Here is an 18,883-nt window from a genome sequence, read left to right on the forward strand (position 1 = left end):
GGAAGTGGCGCTGTGGCTCAAGTGGTAGAGCGCTAGCTTTGAGCTGAAGAGCTGAGGGACAGTGCCCAGGCCCAGAGTTCAGGCCCCATGACCGGACCCAAAAAAAAAAAAAAAGATGCAGGACACCAGAATCAAATACAGTGACAACAAGGGTTATACCATGGGGGAAGAACATTCAAAGAAAAAAAATCACATAATACATTATAAGTACATTAACAAGGATAGCAAGAAAGTTAAAATCTCTTGTGTCTCTATCTTGGGGTTCATTTCACTTAGCATCAGCTTATATGATTATATGACCTCTTTTGCTTGTCCTAGACATATACTAGTTATTGCAGATAAGGGAAACCATGGGACCTATGTTTTTTTGGGTCTGGCTTACTTCAGTTAATATAATTTTTTACAAGTCTTGGAAACTCATTTCTGTATGAAATCTCTTTGCTTTTAACTGTTAGCCACAAACTGTTTGATCAAACTAATACCTCTTCATGCCAGGTATAAGTTATAATGAAGAGAATAATGATTTTAGAGTATGATGAAAGGAGAAAAGATTGGTTGATAACTGTGTGAGCCAATACTTAAGCACAGCTCTGAATGAGTTTTTTAAAAAAAACTTAATCCTTATCATTGCCCTTTGCTCTACGATTGTCCCTTCATTATAGATAAGGAAACTGAGTCACTACCTTGCTCAAGGTCACTTAGCAAGTGGCAGTGTCAGGACAGACCTAAACCCAGAGCTGTCTGGTTTCAGGACATACATGCCTTTTTTTGTTTTTGCCAGTCCTGGGGCTTGAACTCAGGGCCTGGGCACTGTCCGTGAGCTGCTTTTGCTCAAGGCTAGCACTCTACTGCTTGAGCTACTTACCATTTCTGGCCTTTTCCATTTATGTGTTACTGAGGAATTGAACCCAGGGCTTCATGCATGCTAGGCAAGCACTCTACCATAAGCCACATTGCCAGCCCCATACATGTTTTTGATTCCACAGCAGACTTATTTCAATTATTGTATGTAGTAAGAAGGCCAAGGGGGCTAGGGAGGGCAAGTATTGGAGTTGGGTCTGAGAGATGACCACTGGCTTGGATGACCTAGTTGGGTCTGAGAGCTGCTCAGAAGCTGTCTTTGGTGCATGTGAACTGTTCCAGCCAGCTTTCTGTTGATGTGATTAAATGTCTGAGTTATAATGAAGAAAGATTTTTGGTTCATAGTTTCAGAGCTTTTAGTGCCTGTTTGCTTGACTCTCACTTCTCTTGGTCTGTAGCAGGCAGAATGACATAAGCAAGTGTGTGGTGGAGAAAGACCATTCACCTCATGGTGGGAAAGAAGCAGAGAAGGTAGGGGGAAGAGTCCCATTATCCCCTTCAAGGGCACACCGCCAGTGATCTAACTTCCTCCCACTAGGCTCCACCTCCTAGAGGGTCCACCACCTCCCAATAGTGCCACAGGCTTCAACACATGGCCTTTAAGATTCAAACCATAATAGTAAGAAAAAGGGATTATATGCACATGGAATATTGCTGTACAACTGGGCACTAACTTAAAATTTTTTTGGTCCTTTTTGTACTGGGGTTAGAACCTTGGATATTACACTTTCTAGGTAATCACATTGCCACTGAGCTACATTCCAGCCCATGGCACTAACACTTTGATGTTGGCATGTAAAGGGACGTGACTCTAGTAGTTGTGTGTGTCACTTATAGCTCGTTATCTTGCAATGGAGTGCTGTATTTTAGCCGATGTCCTTGTCCTGGGTGATTGTTCATGCATAAAATCATTGTCGGTATTATTTAGGTCAATTACAGATGTAGAAACAAGCATAAAGCTGCTCGCCCAAGGACACACAGCCAACAAGAGGCAGAGCTAAGTCAGTCTGAATCTCGAGGGAAAACAACTACTACACAGCAATAACTGGGAGGAGCAACAGGCTAGGGGCTGATATGGGTCATTACTGAAATGACAGTTGGCCTCCAAAGCTGTCAGGGACCATCAGGTCCTCTCCATTCACCAGTGAGGTGTGGCAGTTCTATGTGGATGTGACTGCATAACATCTCCACCAGCCTTCCCACACTAGTCCTACCGTAGCTTCTCAGTTGGTAGTCTGGGTGATGGTGACATTCAGTGAAGGTCTTTGGCAGGCCGTGGGAGCTCATGAGAAGAGAAGGCCACAAAGATCTTACTTGGGTGTCACTGTTCTCTGTAGGGACTGATTAATTGTTAGGCTGTACTAAGAAGGGGGTTCCATGACTGTTTTGGGGTTAAGATTATCTTGAGAAGTGGGCTATGACAGGAATATACAGAAGGTACCTTGTGGGAGGCTGTCCAACTTAAGCCTGTTTTTTCTAGAATCTACTCCCATGCTTGGCATCCACTGAAGCTGTGTGTACAAGATAAACTTTCCCACTTCCTTTGCTACACTGAATTGGACCAAAGACACTTCATTCAAACTGAGAAAACCAGAGATCAGGAGGTTCATTTGAGAGTGATCAGGAGACTTAAGTGAACTGAGATGTGCAGAAAACCCATCTCCAGAATGAGCTGGACACAGCAGGACAGATGATCCCCCCTGAACTTGGCAGGCCTTCTAGGCTCATAGCAGTGCATTTGCATCCATGTTTTACCCAGGCTACACACTTCCTGCTTTGTTTACCTACTGTCTTGATGATGGTTACCAGTGACCGAAGGGTCCCAGCGATTAGAAGTTCCCAACTATTTTCACATGGCTCCCTTTGGGCTCCAGGTTGGTTTCTGGGTTGGGAAATGGATGGAGACTGGGTTCTATTTTCCCCTTGATGTGGCAGGGGTAGGTGGATGATGGGGGGTGGGGGAGTGGTCTGTGATGAGATGAGGGTTAGTGGGAGCCTCTGGGACATTGCTGAAGCAATGTCCAGGAGTTGAGCTGTTTCTACACATGCACTTGGCCAAAGATGAGGCTCTGTGTTATGGGCTTTTGCTTAGATGTTCTGAAGCCAGGAGGAATAGCTTGACTTCTGGAGGCTGGAAAGCTGTGAAGCTGTACAGTCAGCAGTATCTTGGTAGAATAAGGGCAGTAGTATTTGGGATGGGCCTTGAGCCTCGGGGTTGACTGTCATTTACAAAAAGAAAGAAACCACACTAAACCAACATGTCACCAGAGTGACATTTTGTTACCAGGAAGGTCAGACCACCAGTCTTCATTGCCAGGTACTAGTGAGTGTGATCCTAGGCAAGTCATTTCACCTTCCTGTTTCCTCCATACAGTACTATCTGTGTCACACAGCCATGTGACTTGTATGGTGTTGAGCATAAGCCCACTTGGCTTATGGTATGTGCATGGGTGATGGTACTGAGTATGATGATGATAAAGGCCTAAGAGAATGATACATCTGACCCACCTAAGAGGTGTATGTTTAAGAAGGAGTGCCCCCCCCACCCACCGGAGCTCCCCAGATATGAAGAAAGGAGAGAAAGTGGTTTCTACTGGCCAGACACTTTTGTAGAAATAGCTATAAGCATGAACATATTCAATACTCCCAGTTCTATTATGGTAAGTGCTATTCTAGGTCCATTTTTCTAGATGCAGAAACCGAGGCATAAAGCTGTTTGCTATAAGGGGCAGAGCTAACCTGTCTGTATCCTGAGGGTGAAAAGTACTTCAAAAGTACTGCCAAAGAACTTCTATATTGCCAGGTACTGATGACTCACACCGGTAATCCTAGCCGCCCCTGAAGCTGAGATCTGAGGATCAAGGTTGGAAACCAGCCTGTGCAGGAAAGTCTATGAGACTCATCTCCAATTAGCCCCCCAAAAAGCTAGAAGTGGAGCTGTGGCTCAAGTGGTATAGGTATAGTCTCGAGCAAAAAAGCTAGGAGACAGTGTCCAGCCCCTGAGTTCAGGCCTAAGTACTGTACTGGCACAAAAACAAAAACAAATACTAAAAAATAGCAAGCCTTCCACACAGCAGTGACTAGAAGAGCAAGCAGGTATTGGCATGTTTGTTACTAAAATGGCAACCGGCCTTGGAAGCTGTTATATCAAGCATGACCACCAAGTCTTTTCTGCTCAGAAGCAGGTTATATTAGCTCCCTAAAACCTTTTTTTCAGTGATAGCATTTTGACAGGTCCTAAAGTATAAGCTAATCCTAAAGATTTAAGTAGGTCTTTGGGGGTTTTCCCAGAGTTCCTGAGATTTCCCCATTCCCAAGATATTTAGAAGATGTTGAATAAGACCTGGGCAATAATTGGTGACTGCTCTAAAATCAGATTTTAAATTTTTTCCTCCTTGGATACATGATCTTCATTAGTAATATCTTGGCTTGCCTTATGAACATTTCCAAATCAGGAATGGCCAAAAATTTCAGGATTCGACTTATTTTTTCAAGAAGGATCTGGATCTTCCGAACTGCTTGGCCAGGTTCTACCTCCAGAACTGCTTTCCCCTTCATCTCCCCCAGCACATCGGAGTCTACGAACTGTAGGAATCATAGAAGGCCAGGTGAAGCTCCATGCTGCCTGGACACCCAATTCCCACAGCCCGGTGCCCATGATTCAGGAATGTCCACCATGAAGGGAAAATCTGTTCCCTCATCCCTGCAACTGATGCCTTCCTGATGCTCTCTCAAACACATCCAACTGGCCTGTGCCCCTGGCCACATGGACTGTGGTAATGTTGGGCTTAGGTTACACGCCAGCCTGACTGCAAACCAGAGAGGAACAATTCCTTGTACCCTGGTGTGGCCTGCCTACTAAAGCCTGAGTTCTCTGTGGAATGTGAGGCTTCTGCCTAAGGGTTGTCTACTCGAGGGCTGGGCCACAGGCCTCTCAGGGATAGGACATCCCTTAGCATCTCACGTCTACCTCAGGCTCCCTGAAGTTTTGTGTCTGGGTTCTATTGGGATGAGACCTTGCCCCAGTGGGACCATCTATATGTTACCTTCTGACCTGTGTGTGGCCCAGAGAGGCTGATGGTCTTGGAGAGAGAAATCATAAAGGATAATACCACTAGGCTCTGTTTCCATGAGGTTTGGATGAGGTTTTCATGAAATGACTTCACACTCTTAGTGATGCACTAACACCAGATCTGGTGCCCTGAGCATGTGGGCAAAGGCTAGCTACTGAGCTGTCCTTCAGCTTAGAAGGCAGAAGATACACTGCAAACCTCCCACTACGAAGTCTTGCTTGGGCTTTGGGAACTGCAAGACCACAGGTGGTTAAAATGACCAACCAGTGAATTGGCCTCAGATATGTAAATCTCAATACAGAGACATAAGACAGGCAGCATACTACTTCCATATGCCAACAATCTCGTGGTAATAGACACTAATGATAGGCTGAAGTTCAGAAAAACAATGAAAATATATGACTATAAGAATGATCAGCAGGGGGCTGGGAAGGTGGCTCAGTGGTAGAGTGCTTGCCTTGCATGCATGAGGCCCTGGGTTCGATTCCTCAGCACCACATAAGCAAAAAAAAAAGAAAAAAGCCGGAAGTGGCGCTGTGGCTCAAGTGGTAGAGCACTAGCCTTGAGCTGAAGAGCTGAGGGACAGTGCCCAGGCCCAGAGTTCAGGCCCCACGACTGGACCCCCCCCCCAAAAAAAAAGAATGATCAGCATAAATGGTATTATTTACCAGGAAATGGGTGGATCTGGAGGTCATAATCTTGAATGAAATAAGCTAAATTCAAAAAGCCAAATATATGTTCTGACTCATTTGTGGAGTATAGACCCAAAATGATGATGATGGTAATGGGTCATAAACATAAAAGTGGGCTGTTGAGGGTGGAATCAGAGAGAGGGGGAGGGAGAGGGGAAAGGAGGAGCTACTGAGAGGTGAAAAGGATTTTCAAATGAATGCAACATAATGAAACCCAAATGCTGTTTAAAAAAGGAGGGAGGACGGAGGAGGGAGGAGGGAGGGAAGGAGTGAATATATAGAGGGGTGAAGTTGTTCATGGTACATTGTGTGCATGTGTAGAAATACCACAATGAAGAAAAGTTGTTGTGCAAGGTATCCTCCAAACCTTGTGTCCCTCTTAAAGAGACAGTAAGATCAGACAACTGCCAGATATCACCCAGAAGTGACGGGTGCATTTGAGAATGGAGTCTTTCATGTTGAATGGGGAAAGAGACCCTGGATCAACACCAGGGTCTGGTTCAGGTCTCTTCCTTGTCAGGCAGGGGCTAAAGAGGCCACCTCTCCCCTAATACAGTCAGAACTCTAGAGGATCCCGACTCACTATCTGTCTTAATCATGCTTTCCTCTGTCTTCCCACTCTCGGTAGAGCACATCCAAGTTCCAGGTGGTCATTTGTTCTGGGATAAGTGTGTTTGAGGAGGAGAAAAGACAGACTCCCCTTGTTCTGGCCCTCCTTCCCAGTAGGACTGTGCTGTCACGTGAGGTCAATACCTGTTGGCCTCCTTATTTATTTGTTTTTTCCATCTGGCCATCAGTTTCCTCTGTGCTCAACTTCCTAGTGTTGGTAAGTTACATGGGTGCATGTGTCTATGGTTAAGGTGTTGGTACAGGGTGTGGCCCAGAGGTCTTATGGCATGGCCAATGCATACTATAAACAGAGGGGAGGGGAAAGTAGAGGCCTTACCTTGTACTTGGTGCCCAGATGTAAATAAATGTGCTTCTTTTTGTGGACAAAGCCAAAGATGATCATATCCTGCCTCCTTATCTCTACTTGAATGTAGTGGTTGAGCTTCAAGGTGATAGGTCGAACGGGTGGTGCGTGGGAGTGCATGCCTATGTCCCACCAGTTCCAGGCCTTCTGGCGCTTGCCTTCCAGGAAGTAGTATCCCAGATTGAAGCTCAAGGTGGACCTAGACAGAGAAAGTGGGACAGACAACTACACTGCTGAGTCCTGGAGCCTGGGTCTCAACCATGCTCCATCAGAGTGGGGCTCCTGTTCCCCTCCCTTACACATTTCCCTTTCCTCCTGAACCCACAGAAAGGCCTCCAGTGTCTTGGAAGATGGAAGAGATTCCAACAAGGAGGGCGAACCAGAGACCAGGTGCTGTCTTCAGCTCTAGCCCTATCCTCGCTCAGCCTCTCAGAGCCTGGCCCCTCAATCAGTTCCATAGTCTGTCTCTGGATCTTGGTGCTCTGGAAGGTGGATAGATGGATCTCTCTGCTATCTGTCCCCACTATGCCTTTCTATCTGTCTTTGTTTGGACTTTCAACTCATCATATTCCTTTAGCCCTGGCTCTCACCAGCAGCCCCTAGACTTGGTGTCATTGGGCCTGTCATGTCTCAGGGGAATGGAATGAAGGAAGGAATGATGCAGAGACCTAGGCTAATTAGGAGAGGATAGGTTTAGGGGAACCTAGATTACTCAGTCTACCAGATCACACAGGCTTGGGCTGTCTGGGACTGGGAAGTTTTGGCTCAGAGGCCTGCTGTAGTAGGGTTGGCTCCATCCTGCTGGATGGAGCCTTGTCACTCTCCAGTCTCAAATCTTCCCAGCACTTTCTGTTGTAGCCTCTTACTCTCCTTCCCCATTGGGTCCTCACCTGTTTTACTTCATTCCTCTTTATCTAAACAAGAGGCTATATGTACAATGATGAATTAAACACCTGGACTTTGAAGCCAAGACTCTCTCAGACCCCATCAGCAAGTTGTGTGATCTTGGGTCAGTTACTTTACCTCCAGCCTTATAACAACATGTTTAGAAATTGCCTTTTGGACTGTGGATTCTGAGTATCTTCAAGAGCCTCACCGACCTTCCATCGAGACCCCTGCAACAGAGAGGCCCTGGGGCTTTGGAGGGAATTCTCCCAATATTTGACTTGCAAGAGGTACTTAGGAGGGCAAGTCAGCAGTCTGTGGTCTCTGAGTCCACACCTGGGGATTGCCATGACAATCTTTAGAAGTTGCTCCCAGTATTCCTCCTGTTTCTAACATTCATGACTCAAGAGCCCGGGAAGGAGGAAAGCAGCGGGGGGGGGGGGGGAAGGGGCTGAAGATCAAACTTCCTCCGCCAGTGATTATGAGTACTCAGGACCAAAGCTTACCAGACCTTCCCATATCTATCGTAGAATGTTGCATGGCCAATGTTGTTGATGAGGGCCCGGATAACTGCATTTTTACTGTCTTCTAGAACAATGTATGTGAATATTGCAACATCTGTACAGGAGATGAGCATGGCTAGATTTCCTGAAGGATAGCTGGAAGATGGTTAAGGCATAACATTAACTTGGGACATTCTTTTTGTTCCCTCAAAGGACACAGTCCTCAGTCAAGTCCCATACTCCAGCCCCCAATCACACACTTGTATGCATCAATATGAGCATCCTCATTACTCCAGAGGATACTAGATCTGGCCTGTCCCATCAGGAAAGAGAACTTTGAAGGCATTCTTATTGGGATAGAGAAGTAATAGGCCATCACCTTGATGCATCTGGGAAGAAAAGAGACTGATTAGAATACACTAAATATGTGTGGAAAAGTGACAATAATGTAAGCTAATAAAAAAATAAAAAGTAATATATAAAACCCAAAGAAAGGGGCTGGGAAGTTGGCTCAGTGATAAAGTGCTTGCGTTGCATGCTTAAGGCCCTGGGCTCGATTCCTCAGCACCTCATAAACAGAAAAAAAAAAGCCGGAAGTGGCACTGTGGTTCAAGTGGTAGAGCGCTAGCCTTGAGCTGAAGAGCTGAGGGACAGCGCTCAGGCCCAGAGTTCAAGCCCACAACTGGACCCAAAAACAAACAAAAACACCTAAAGAAAGCCACTTCTTTGCCCAAGTATGTTCAGTCAGTTTTGTTTGAATCTATTAATAATTATTGAGTTTGCTTCTTTGGGTTTGGTTTTTGAATTTTCTTTTTTCCATTCACTTTTTGTTGTTGTTGTTGTTGTTGTTGTTGATCATGGGGCTTGAGCTCTGGGCCTGGGCGCTGTCCCTCAGCTCTTCAGCTCAAGGCCAGTACTTCTATTACCTGTAGAAGTACACTGTAGAAGTACAGCGTCACTTCCGGTTTTCTAGTGGTTTATTGGAAATAAGAGTCTCACAGACATCCCTGCCTGGGCTGGCTTTGAACCTCAATCCTCAGATCTCAGCCTCCTGAGTAGCTAGGATTACAGGCGTGAGCCACCTGTACCTCACTCTCCATACACTTTTATATTAGCATCAATTAGTTATACAAAAGGGTTTCATTACAACATGCCCACATGTGCATATCATGGACCTTGATCAGACTCACCTCCATTCCTTTTCCTTGTCTCCCTTCTCCCACCTCTTCAGAGTTTTTTTTTTTGGGGGGGGGAGTCTGGTCATGGGCCTGAACTCTGGGCCTGGGCGCTGTCCCTCAGCTCTTCAGCTCAAGGCTAGCACTCTACCACTTGAGCCACAGCACCACTTCCGGCTTTTTTCTTTTTGCTTATGTGGTGCTGAGGAATCAAACCCAGGGTCTCAGGCATGCAAGGCAAGCGCTCTACCACTGAGCCATCTTCCCAGCCCCTCTTCAGAGTTTTAATTTCAGTAATGACCACTAACATTGTATTGCTGTCCCATGTCCTTTTTTCCCTTTCTAGAGAATCTAGAACATCTATTCTTTCCTGGATTTGTGCTACCTTCCTTTCTTTGAAAGCTGTTGTTGTTGCATAAACAGCTTATTCACATTAGCCTAACCTCCTCTACCTTAGGAGCCACTCTGTTATCCTGATGTAAAGCATGACCTTTCCCCCAAATCTGCTGACACAGGCACTTTCCTGAAATTAGCTGACACAGGTCTTATCAGGTGACGCAGGCAGCTGCAAACATAAATCCGAGTCCCATCACAATGAAATCCCCCCACCCTCTTCTCTCAAGTACCTCATGTCCCACCCAAATCTCATATATTGGGGCTTTTAGTCCCCTCTAGCTGCAACTCTCAGTCTGTGAGTTAGCCTGTCAGGTTTCTGACATTAAATTTCTTTTCCTTTCTATGTAACCATGTGTCCAAGTGATTTTTCTTGGGAAAGCCTTTCAGTTCACATGGCTAGAGAAAGAAGTTCTTCATTGGCTTGTCAGGTGAGTCAGATGAGCAATAAGGTAAGTCAGAGGTCGTACACCGGGGAAGAGAGCAGCCTGGGGCAGCCTCCTGAGTAGCTAGGATTGCAGGCATGAGCCACCAGCACCTAGTGGCTCAGATTGGCTTTCTTTGATTAATAATACATATTTAAGCGTCAAGGTATGGGTTTTTTCTCAGCTTAGTAGCTCATTTCTTTTTAGTATTGAATAGTATTCTATTGTATGGATATACAACAGTTTCTTCATTTATGCATTGTGTATTGGATTCTAATATATTAAAGGAGGAGGCTATTACATGTATTTTCTTTATTCTACTCTCTTTTATAGGCTTATAGGTCTAGTAAACAAAAGAATCTTAATAACTCCTTGTAAAATCCTGATCAACCTGCCAATAACCCACATTGGGTTAGGCCTCCACACATTAGATATTTTTCTTGTTTGTGTTCTGGTGTGTGTGTCTCACCTGAGCCAAGAGCAAAAGAAAAAGGAAAGAAACACATTGTGCAAAGCGAGAGCTCCCCACCCTGCTGTCTTTACCTTCGCCATCTTCTGCATCCACTCTGTATCTAGTTCTAGTTTATTCTGAAGCTCAGTATTCCTTTTTTCCATCTCCAACTTCTCCTTGCGTTTTGTTTCAGCCTCCAGGGTTGTTTCATATGATACACTATATGAATAAGTGGTGAACTCGAGAGCTGCCAATGATTGAATGATTGTGTTCAGTTCAGTGACTGGATTGGATAGGACTTTTAGGGAAGATGGATCTCTCAAGGTACCAAAGCAGCTTGAAGGTTTGGGGAATTATTTTCCAAGTGAAAAGGCTGCCAAGTAGGAGGAAGAGCAAGGCCTTTGAAGCAAGAAAGGCAGGGGCTATGATTCCAGTTTAGCCTGGAATTTTTCATTCAGGTATGGGGATCTGAGGGATGAGGTGACCATGTCCTAACTCCAAAGCAGAGAGTGGAATACTCATTGAACAAGAGGTGTGGCTGCTAAATAAAGGCTCAGCTGAGGGGTCAGTTAGAGAGGCAAATCCATCCTTGCCATATGTTTTGTTCAAAACATAAACGTAAATTAATATGTCATTTACAATGTAGGGCAAGGCTTGGTGCCCTTAAAAAGGTTTAATGTCTGGGGCTCAAACCTCACCCAGATTTTATTAGTACCTGTCATCTTTCTTCAGTTTTGGACATTTTTGCATAGGCTGAGTGAAAAATCATAGAATCTTTCAAAAGTTTCAGGCCCGTGAATGGGATCAGTGTTTGAGTGGTAGAGGCAAGAGGATTCAAGGCCAGCCTGGGCTGTATGGAGACCTATCTTAAAAAACGTTGTTGTTGTTGTTGTTGTATACACACATTCATCAATCTTTTGGTTCACATTTAACTCAAAGCAGTTTTTTTCCCTCTCAAAGTTATCTCCCTTCTTTCCTCCCCATCCTCCCCCTTTATCCTCCATTTCCCCTTCTTCCTCCCTCCCTTCCTCCCTCCCCTTCTTCTCTCCCCTCCCTTCCTTCCTTCCTTTGGGGTTTAAACTCACAGCCTTTTGTTTACTTGTGCTCTACCTACCACTTAAACTACACCCAATCCCTTCTTTCTTTAGTTGACTTTTCAAATAGTGTCTCTCATTTTTGCCTGGGATGGCCTTGGATTGATATCCTCCCCACAGCCTTCCAAGTATCTGGTGTGCAACACCATGCTTGATTTCAAACACTATTTTCTTATTGAAATTAATTTAAAAAAGCATACAATTTAGTTTTTCATAGCAATACTTCCTCTGTGTATGTGTGTGTGTGTATGTGTGTGTGTGTTAGTACTTGATCTCAGTGGCTTTGTGTTTCCTAAACAGGCTATGAGCCATATATCCAGCTTCTTTTACTCTGGTTATTTTTGAGATAGGGTCTCACTTGGTGTCAGGGTCAGCTTAGATACTGTTTATGCTTTCCTGTTCAGCTAAGATGACAGGCACATACTACCACATTTAGCTATTGGTTGGGATGGGGGTCTTGCTAATTTCCCCCCTGGGTTGGCCTAGAACACAATCCTCCTAATCTTCCCCCCCCCCCCAATGGCTAGGATTACAGGTGTGAATCACCAATGCCTAACTGCAATATTTTTATTTTTTTAAGGGGTGATATTGGGATTTGAATTCGGGGCCTTGCAATTGCTAGTCAGTTGCTCTACCATTTGAGCCACACCTCCCACCCTGTGACACTGTTTTATATTCAATTTTTGTCTATTATTATAACAACAAGTAATTTTTTTCAATGTTAGGGATGGAACCCAGGGACCCTTGCATGCTAGGAATTCTCCCTGTCCTGCCTATTCTCAGCCTCACCCCTACCATGGGACAAGCCCCCTGACGTTGTATCTAGGCTCGGTCTGTTTTGTATGAAATTGTGTCTCCTGCAGCAAGGATTTTCCTAGCCCTGAAGGGACTTGAGTGAGCAGTCCTTAGCAGCTAGATGCCCACAAGAGAGCAGCCATGGAGGGGGGATGGATAGTAGGGACCAATGCTTACCTTCTGGCTTCACCGACACTGAGACTGAGTCTCTGTACTCAAGATGTTTCTTCATCCTAAAAGGAATGTGAATCATCTTTAAAAGTCAAGGCTTCATTCATGCTTATGTGTGGCTAGCACCTGCAGTCTTTTATGTGGAGGAAGCTAAATGGATGTTTCCGCCATCTTACCTAGATTCCCTTCTAGCTAGTGCTCAGGGATAAAGGGATGGTATGCAATGTCCATTCAGTGTCCCCCACCAGGGATCTAACCGATCTTTACTCTGGGCATATAGGCTGACTTCAAACACTTCCTAGTGAATGCACCAAGTCACATCAGGCCAGGAAAAGAAGGTGTGTGTGTGTGTGTGTGTGTGTGTGTGTGTATGCACGCGCGCGTGCGTGCCAAGGAGAATTAAGCTGGTGGAGTTTGACTTCCTATGCCTTGTCCATATCACTAGGATGTTTATGTTCCAAAATAGCTTGGGAAAACTGCATCATCTATGAACCAGACAGACTCATCTGAAACCCCTTTGAGTCAAACAGGAAATTTACAAGTAGGCTCACTCAGAAAGCTTATCCTGAAAGTGATACTGGTTTCTAGACTTTCAAAATGATCAAGCCCTTTATCCTTTTCATGTCAATATACCAAGTGAGTCATTCTGGCCTTTCAACGCTTGGATTGTTTTATTCCTCGGTAATAACCGTCTCCAGGGAAGCTGTGATTCCTGGCTCTCAGATCAGAGTCCCTTAGAAAGGGAAGGCACCAGTAAGGGAGTGTTTCAGCCATGATTGGATCTGAGAAAGAGAACTTTGCTATGATAGATTGTAAATGTCTAGCCCACATTCCTTCAAGAGAGCACGATAATTTAATTAAGAGCAACTTCTGGGGTGAACATCTTTTGCTGGAAAGGGCTATACTATTTCACCTAGCAGCCATCAGTGGATTGCTATTTATACCCAACGAGCCAGAGGTGTGGTTCAAGTGGTAGAGCACCAGCCATGAGCAAAAATGCAAAGAGAGAACTCAGGGCCCTGAATGCAAGCCTCAGTAGTGGTATATACACTCTCACAGGAAGCATTTGGGACCCAGAGAATGAGATTTCATGGTCCCTTTTTTCCCCCCAAGCATGGGGAATTGAAACTATCACCCTTATGAAAAAGTACAGACCAGTTGGGAAGCAATGGCTCACCCCTCTAATCCTAGCTACTGAGCAAGGTGAGATACGAGGGTCGTGCTTCAAAGCCAGCTAGGCCAGAAAAGTCTGTGAGACTCTTATCTCCAATTAAAAGTTGAAATGGAGATGTGGCTCAAGTGGTAGAGCACCAGCTTTGAATGAAAGAGCTAAGGAATAGTGCCCAAGCCCTGACTTCAAGCTCCAGTACCAACACACACACACACACACACACACACACACACACACTCTCTCTCTCTCTCTCTCTCTCTCTCTCTCTCTCTGTTTCTGTCTCTGTCTCTCTCTCATTCACACACACACACACACTCTCTGCTTGTCTCTCTCTGTCTCTGTCTCTGTTTCTCTCTCTCCACACACACACACACACACACACACACACACACACACACACACACACAAGTAAGGACCAAGGGGCAGGGTAGGATAAGGGGCTTGTTCTTCCAAATGACAGATAGATATCCAAAGCAATAAGAGTTAGCCAGAAGCACCCAAGGCCTTTTGGGAAGGATTTAGAGTTCTCCCTTGGTGTTTTGCCCACCATTGCAAGTGTGTAGAATCCCTACCTGTTTGCCCTCAGTGGCAGAGGCTGTGGGATGCATATGCCTGTGCCCTGAAAGCGGGCACTCAGAAAGGAGCTGTCGAGTAGGATCTGGAGCTAGGGATCTTCTGTGATAGCTGAGATGGGAAGGAAGGGGAGGAGAGAGTCTTCCGGTGGCAAGGTTGGCTTACCAGGATGTCACTTGGTGTTTGTTTGGCTGTTATGCGTTATGTTTTGCTCTTGGGAGTTCTTTGAATTGTGTGTGTGTGTGTGTGTGTATGTATGTATGTTTGGCCTTCCTCTTCCCTGGAGAAGCTGGGTGGGGATCTGTTGCCCATGACTACCAAGCTCACAGTGGAAGTTGCTGGCAGGTTACTGGATCTCTTGCTGACTTGGTAAATGTCTGAAGTCACCACAGTGATTATGTCCCCCACAGTCTGTGCTAGTGCCGTTGCTGGAGAATCTGCTACACACCCATATAGACCCTTCATCCCCTCAAGTTTCTGATACCATATCCTGTACCACAGGCTAAATATATAAATGTGGTCTCAAATACTTGGGACCTGAGGTCTTGCCAGCTAGAAAGGCTTGGTCCCAGGAATAGCTTTGCAATAAACTTGTAATTCTCTGATTCATGGCCTGGCACTCTGGCCCCTCAACTCAGTGAAATGCATAGCTCTCCCTCCTTTAGTATATGCCCAAAAGCACCAGCCTGCCAAGGAGAAAGCTAGGGAGCTTGATCCTAGATACTCTTGTTCCTCTTTTGAACAGAATCTGAACCTTGTTCCCTATACTTTTGTACAAGTTTGGCCTTCTTCCAAGACTTTTCTTGCCCTAGATCTTCAGCCTCTGCTGCAGGCCTCCTTTGTTTCCTCCCGTTGCCTACTGTGTTTCTGATGTCCTTGCTCTTGGTTTTAGTCTTGGTCTGATAGCTGGATGATTCTGACTCCTAGGTCTCATCTCTGCCCTTGAACCTGGCCTGGGCCAGGGGACATGGCTCAGGAGACATGCATGGCTCTGCTTCTTCTCAGTTGCTGGTTGCATGTTGCCAACACTGATCTTCCAGAGCTCATGGCCTCAGCTTTTGTTACTTACTGCTTTTTCTGCTTCTTTTTGCTTTCACTCTCTATCTGCTTATTCAGAGAACTGTCAGTGAAATCGTCCACTTCACTGGGAGATACCATTTCACTGACTTGAAACGTTGTATAAGGGATGTTTGAAAACTGCAAAAGAACCACAATAAGAAATATCAGCAAGTGGAAAATGATTTAATATGACTTTCCCAAGACATGCTATGTCTGGTTTGGAAGTTAAATGCTGCCTCTGCCCCCAAAGTTTCATGGGTTAAAGGCTTGGTCCTAGAGTAGTGTTATTACAGGTGTGGAACCTTTAAAAGGTGGGACTTAGTAGGAGGTCCTTAGATCATAGGAGACATGCTCTCCAAGGTGATTGGGTGATCACTGTCTTCCCCTTTCTGCTTTCTGGCTCCAGTTGGAACAGCTTGCTCTGACATGTGTTCCAACTATGATGTACCACTCTCACCAAAGGCCCAAATCAATCGGACATGAACTTCAACAACGATGAGCTAAAATGAACTTCTCTTTATTTCATGAGTATCTTGATGCCAAACAGGCTAACTCACTATTGTGAGATGCCAATGTCTGTGTCCAGGTGTCAGCTCAGTAGCCCTAGGATCTAGCGTGGTACAGAAATCAGAGGGAAAGGACTTTCTCTGTACCATCTCTGGACCGTCCTTTGTCATGTGGCCTGTAGGACAGTATCTCTTGTGTTTGGAGTTTCACATCAGGTTTCATGACTGGCTTTAAGGAACCACTTGCCTTTACCTCTTACCTGTGGGGGCTCAATTCCAGTCTATGATAGTTACCCAAGAAAGAAGACATGCTAGCATCCTCTATCACTTTTATTTTCCATGCTGGATTCCATACAACTCACCTAAAACCACCCTTGCCAATGGCAGACTAAAAACTCCTAGGCTTTTATAGGAAAACCAAATAATTGCTGTTATGTTTGGAGGACAGGAGGTATTGATTACCTGGCAGTAGCAATAAAATAATTTCCTAGGGTCTCCTGTATTTCCAAGGCTTCAACTATATGCAAAAGATTCTGTCACCTATTGAATTATGTTCTCCTTTCCTAGTTTCATTATGTTAAAGTTTTGATCCCTAGGATCTTAGACAGTGACCTTGTATGGTCTTTATTGAGGGAAAGTTAAAATGGGGCCGCTGGATTGGCTCTTTATCCAACATGACTGGTGTCCTTATAAAAGAGGAAGCACATGGAGGGAAGATGGGGAGGTGCGAGACACGGAGAGGATGCCATGCACAACCCAAGGAGAGAGGCTGGAGCAGATCCTTCCCTCACAATCCCCGGGAGACACCAAGACTACCAACACTTGGACTTTGGACTTTTAGCCTCCAGAACTGAGTCAATACACTTATGTTGTTTAAGCCACTCCATTTCTAGCACTTGGTCACAGTGTCCCGAGCAAACTAACACAGGTTCCAAGTCAAAATCTTCAGCCAAGAACTTCCTGCAAGGATCCAGAGGGTCTACTCTTGATTTCCAGTGGACTGCATCTGGATGTCTGCAGGTATTTCAAACATGCCCCATATGGAACTTTGTTATCCTACAAATGTGTCCACCATCTTCACCTTCCCAGTGGACTGAGGGGAACCCTGTCCTGTGGCATGGCTGGGCATGGGCTTGGAACTCAGATGTCCTCATTTGCTCATCTGTACCACTGCTTCCTCAGTCCTTAGTCTCCCTCTCCCATCCATCATCAATGAGGTTACCAAGGTGACCTTTAAAGATGCAAAATTGATCCTGTCACTCATGAAAAACAATTCCATCAATATTGTGGGGGACTTCAGCTGGATCCTCATTCCTTATTGTTTCCCCCCAAAAGTCCAAATTATATATATATATATATATATATATATATATTTAAAACCACAAATGAATTATAGAATATTTTTGATAAACATCAAACATTCTGTTAGCCATAAAACAATACTTAATCAGAGAAAAAAGTGATTAATATGACTATTCAAGAAGAAAAAAAAAGACTAGAAAGTACCATAAAAATTGGGGATACATAATACAAACTGAGAAAAAAGTTATATCCTAGATATTAGATAAAAGAATACATTCTTTCATGTTTAAAAAGTTCTTGCTGGATCACAGTTTGAAGCCAGACAAAACAGGAAAATTTATGAAACTCTTATCTTCAATTAATCACCAAAAAGCTGGAAGTGGAGCTATGGCTCAACTGGTATAGCACCAGCCTAGAGAAAAAATGCTAAGAGACAGTAAGTACCCAAACCCCTGAGTTCAAGCCCCAGTACCAACACACACACACACACACACACACACACACACACACACAATCTTACAAATCAAAAGGAGAAATACAATTAAATGATGCTATTGGATACAATAGAATACTATGAATTGCTAAAATAGGTAATAAGGGGAAAGTAAGCTATAAAATAGAATGCATATTATGAGACTAGTTGTATGTTTGTACATGTGTGACCATTTCCAGAAGTTATATAAAGAGCCATGCAGTTATTTCTGGATGGTAAGGTGGTAGAGCCGATTCATTTTAAAGGCTTTTTACTTTTAGCATTTTGATATTTAAAATGTCTGAGCGTCAAGACTCAAAAACTAGGTTGACTCAAGATATGAACGTAAAAATATAAAGACAAATCTAGATGGGTCACACCTCTGCCTAAAATCCTTTTGTGACAAAGCCCTGGGCTGGTGAGCTGCTGGGTTGAGCGCTTCCTGCTCAGGCCACTAGTCCCATGGAACTTTCTAGAATGCTGCCAAACATGTAGCTATGTGAGGAAGTGTCATCTATGAGTGCCGCCTGCTCCAATATTTGAAGGCAAGTGTCTCCAATCTCTATCCAACTTACTTTCTCACTGTACTGCTCACTCTCCTTACTGTCTACAGGCTCACTCATTAAGATGCTCCAGAAGCTTCTTTGAGCAGCAGAGTCCAAGGCTTTCCATTTTTGGAAGATGCATCAAAAGGAAGGCCATGTCAAAGGGGAACAGAAAAAGGAACAAGAAAGAATAAAAGAAAGGAAGGAAGAGATTAATTTATAATATTAACCTTATTGTTTTTTTTGAAAGAAAATATCAATGAGACCAAATAAATTTGTCAGATTACCTACACTTCCAACTTCTGGCTGGGGGGGGGGTCCTAACGAAATAGGAATAAAAGAGTCCATTTCAGCTGCTGACTGAAAGCAGCAAGGGTATGTTTCTTCTTTAACATTTTTTATATAGTCTTAAGTAGTTGTAAACAGGAGTTTCGGTTCAACATGTCAGTGTAAGCACCATGCATCTTGATCAGTGTCAAGAGTGACAAGGTGCTGCAGATAGGGATGTTGAACAGGCAGACAAACTGCAAGGTCACAGTAAGCCTGGAGGGGGGCATGCAGGAAGGGAGCAGGTGAGCTCATAGAGTAGAGGGAGGGCAGGGCCCAGCTCTTGCAAGGACTTCACAGGCTGTAGGAAGGACTTTGGATTTCATTCTTTTTTTTTTTTTTGGTCCGGTTGTGGGACCTGAACTCTCGGCCTGGGCGCTGTCCCTCAGCTCTTCAGCTCAAGGGTAGCGCTCTACCATTTGAGCCATAGCGCCACT

At 44.6% G+C, this 18,883-nt stretch overlaps 1 protein-coding gene across 1 annotated transcript in view; it reads right to left on the reverse strand.

Moving 5' to 3' along the window:
* Nucleotides 1-4,233: 4,233 nt before the first annotated feature.
* The window catches only part of Erich6b (glutamate-rich 6B), a 31,481-nt gene continuing 16,831 nt past the window's right edge, over nt 4,234-18,883 (reverse strand). The window contains exons 4-11 of the mRNA XM_013011112.1: nt 18,150-18,238; nt 15,305-15,432; nt 12,498-12,553; nt 10,524-10,678; nt 8,291-8,376; nt 7,991-8,143; nt 6,573-6,798; nt 4,234-4,446 (exon numbers count right to left, since the gene is read on the reverse strand). Coding sequence (XP_012866566.1) covers nt 4,234-4,446; nt 6,573-6,798; nt 7,991-8,143; nt 8,291-8,376; nt 10,524-10,678; nt 12,498-12,553; nt 15,305-15,432; nt 18,150-18,238 — 1,106 coding nt within the window. The remainder of the gene's footprint in view (nt 4,447-6,572; nt 6,799-7,990; nt 8,144-8,290; nt 8,377-10,523; nt 10,679-12,497; nt 12,554-15,304; nt 15,433-18,149; nt 18,239-18,883) is intronic.

This window comes from Dipodomys ordii, unplaced genomic scaffold, assembly GCF_000151885.1.
Source record: "Dipodomys ordii isolate 6190 unplaced genomic scaffold, Dord_2.0 Scaffold1, whole genome shotgun sequence".
Classification (NCBI taxonomy): domain Eukaryota; kingdom Metazoa; phylum Chordata; class Mammalia; order Rodentia; family Heteromyidae; genus Dipodomys; species Dipodomys ordii.